Here is a 2,130-nt window from a genome sequence, read left to right on the forward strand (position 1 = left end):
TCCATCCATTGCCTTTTATGGTAATAATGCGAGAGGGCGCAGGGACTTCCTTTGTCCCAAATCCACGCAGTGCCGAAATCTAGGAGGCGTCGCCCCCTCTAGCGGACGCCGGGCGAAGCGGAGCGGCGCTGGCAGGAAGGAAATGGGTGGGGAAGGCCTTGGCGGCTTTGCTTGCGCTTCCCGCCATCGCCTTCCCGCCTGCCGCCGCGGGACGGGGCTCGGCGTGTGAGCGGGGATGCTCATGTCTCCTTCTCTCCTCCCGCAGCCAGCCATGGATGACGATATTGCCGCGCTTGTTGTTGACAATGGTTCCGGTATGTGCAAGGCCGGTTTTGCCGGGGACGATGCCCCCCGTGCTGTCTTCCCATCCATCGTGGGTCGCCCCAGACATCAGGTAGGTGGCTGGTGTGCTTGTTATCTGTCAAAAAAGAGGAGGGTTTGGTGGAAGTTGTTCCCCTAGAGACAAGAAGCCCTTTTATTTGGCTTTGTACCATGAGAGGCCTCTGCGCTGCAGCACATCTGGTGGGGAATGCAGCCTCCTGCAGAGCCTTTGTGCAGTGTGTGTTGGAGCAGCTGGCTGCATGTCTTTCCTGATAGACATGACAGGAAAGGGACAATAATTGGAGACTTAGCTTTGGAAAAAGGGAGTTACCCACTTTTCAGCCGTACTTACCACATTGTCTTTGTTCTGCAGGGTGTGATGGTTGGTATGGGCCAGAAAGACAGCTATGTTGGTGATGAAGCCCAGAGCAAAAGAGGTATCCTGACCCTGAAGTACCCCATTGAACACGGTATTGTCACCAACTGGGATGACATGGAGAAGATCTGGCATCACACTTTCTACAATGAGCTGAGAGTAGCCCCTGAGGAGCACCCTGTGCTGCTCACAGAGGCTCCCCTGAACCCCAAAGCCAACAGAGAGAAGATGACACAGGTGTGTAGAACTCTGCAGCTTGGAGCTACAGCAGATAATTGCTGCAGGCCAGCTCTCCTCTTCCGTGTTGTCCTCTCTCCTCCTTCACCACTATTCTCCCTTTTTGCCATCTTTACAGGGTTTTCCTTTCCTGACCTGAGTCTCCTCTTTGCTGGACCTTGACAGGTTTTGTTTGCTCTTCTAAGCTGGCTTTCTCTGAGACTGAACTAGCAACTTGTCTAACTGCTGTTTCTGACTAGGCACACTAATCCATTTACAGCCTTGAGTGACTGTACTGTAGTTTACTTGGCATTTGTTTTGTTCCTTGCTGTGATACGTGGATGGGTCTGTGGCAGTGGTGTCCCTGCTCAGGCTCTGACCTGGCAGGTGTGGGTGGAGACCAGGTGAGATAAGCATGGACTTTGAGGGGGAGTGTAGAGATACCTCTTATCTAGGGGCAGAAGTAAAACCACTTGCATGGACTTGGTATAGACCTGTAGCAAGAGCCCTGTATTTTGCTGTTGACTCAACCCCTCCTTTTCTCTCTCTAGATCATGTTTGAGACCTTCAACACCCCAGCCATGTATGTAGCCATCCAGGCTGTGCTGTCCCTGTATGCCTCTGGTCGTACCACTGGTATTGTGATGGACTCTGGTGATGGTGTTACCCACACTGTGCCCATCTACGAAGGCTATGCCCTCCCCCATGCCATCCTCCGTCTGGATCTGGCTGGCCGTGACCTGACGGACTACCTCATGAAGATCCTGACAGAGAGAGGCTACAGCTTCACCACCACAGCTGAGAGAGAAATTGTGCGTGACATCAAGGAGAAGCTGTGCTACGTTGCCCTGGATTTCGAGCAGGAGATGGCCACGGCTGCCTCTAGCTCTTCCCTGGAGAAGAGCTATGAACTCCCTGATGGCCAGGTCATCACCATTGGCAATGAGAGGTTCAGGTGCCCCGAGGCCCTGTTCCAGCCATCTTTCCTGGGTAAGTCAAAATTTCCTAGGATACCCTGTGCCCCTCAGTGTTCCTTCTGTGAAGGGTAAGCGGGAGACCATGACAGTGAGGTACTACATTTTACTGCTGGTCTGTAGCAAGACTTGAGCTGTCTCACCAGTCAGCCTCAATTCCTGCGCAGCCTAAAGCTGTTTGAGGGACTTGGGTCAGTAAAGCCAAAGGTTGACTCTGTCCCAACCATAGCTCTGTAGTGCCTT

At 53.0% G+C, this 2,130-nt stretch overlaps 1 protein-coding gene across 1 annotated transcript in view; it reads left to right on the forward strand.

The window, feature by feature from the left end:
* Positions 1 to 2,130, forward strand: part of ACTB (actin beta) — a 4,694-nt gene that overhangs the window by 1,156 nt on the left and 1,408 nt on the right. Inside the window, exons 2-4 of the mRNA XM_008633458.2 lie at positions 266 to 394; positions 695 to 934; positions 1,465 to 1,903. Of these exons, the coding sequence (XP_008631680.1) occupies positions 272 to 394; positions 695 to 934; positions 1,465 to 1,903 (802 nt within the window). The 5' untranslated portion in view covers positions 266 to 271. The remainder of the gene's footprint in view (positions 1 to 265; positions 395 to 694; positions 935 to 1,464; positions 1,904 to 2,130) is intronic.

Source organism: Corvus brachyrhynchos, unplaced genomic scaffold, assembly GCF_000691975.1.
Source record: "Corvus brachyrhynchos isolate BGI_N302 unplaced genomic scaffold, ASM69197v1 scaffold5, whole genome shotgun sequence".
Taxonomy (NCBI): domain Eukaryota; kingdom Metazoa; phylum Chordata; class Aves; order Passeriformes; family Corvidae; genus Corvus; species Corvus brachyrhynchos.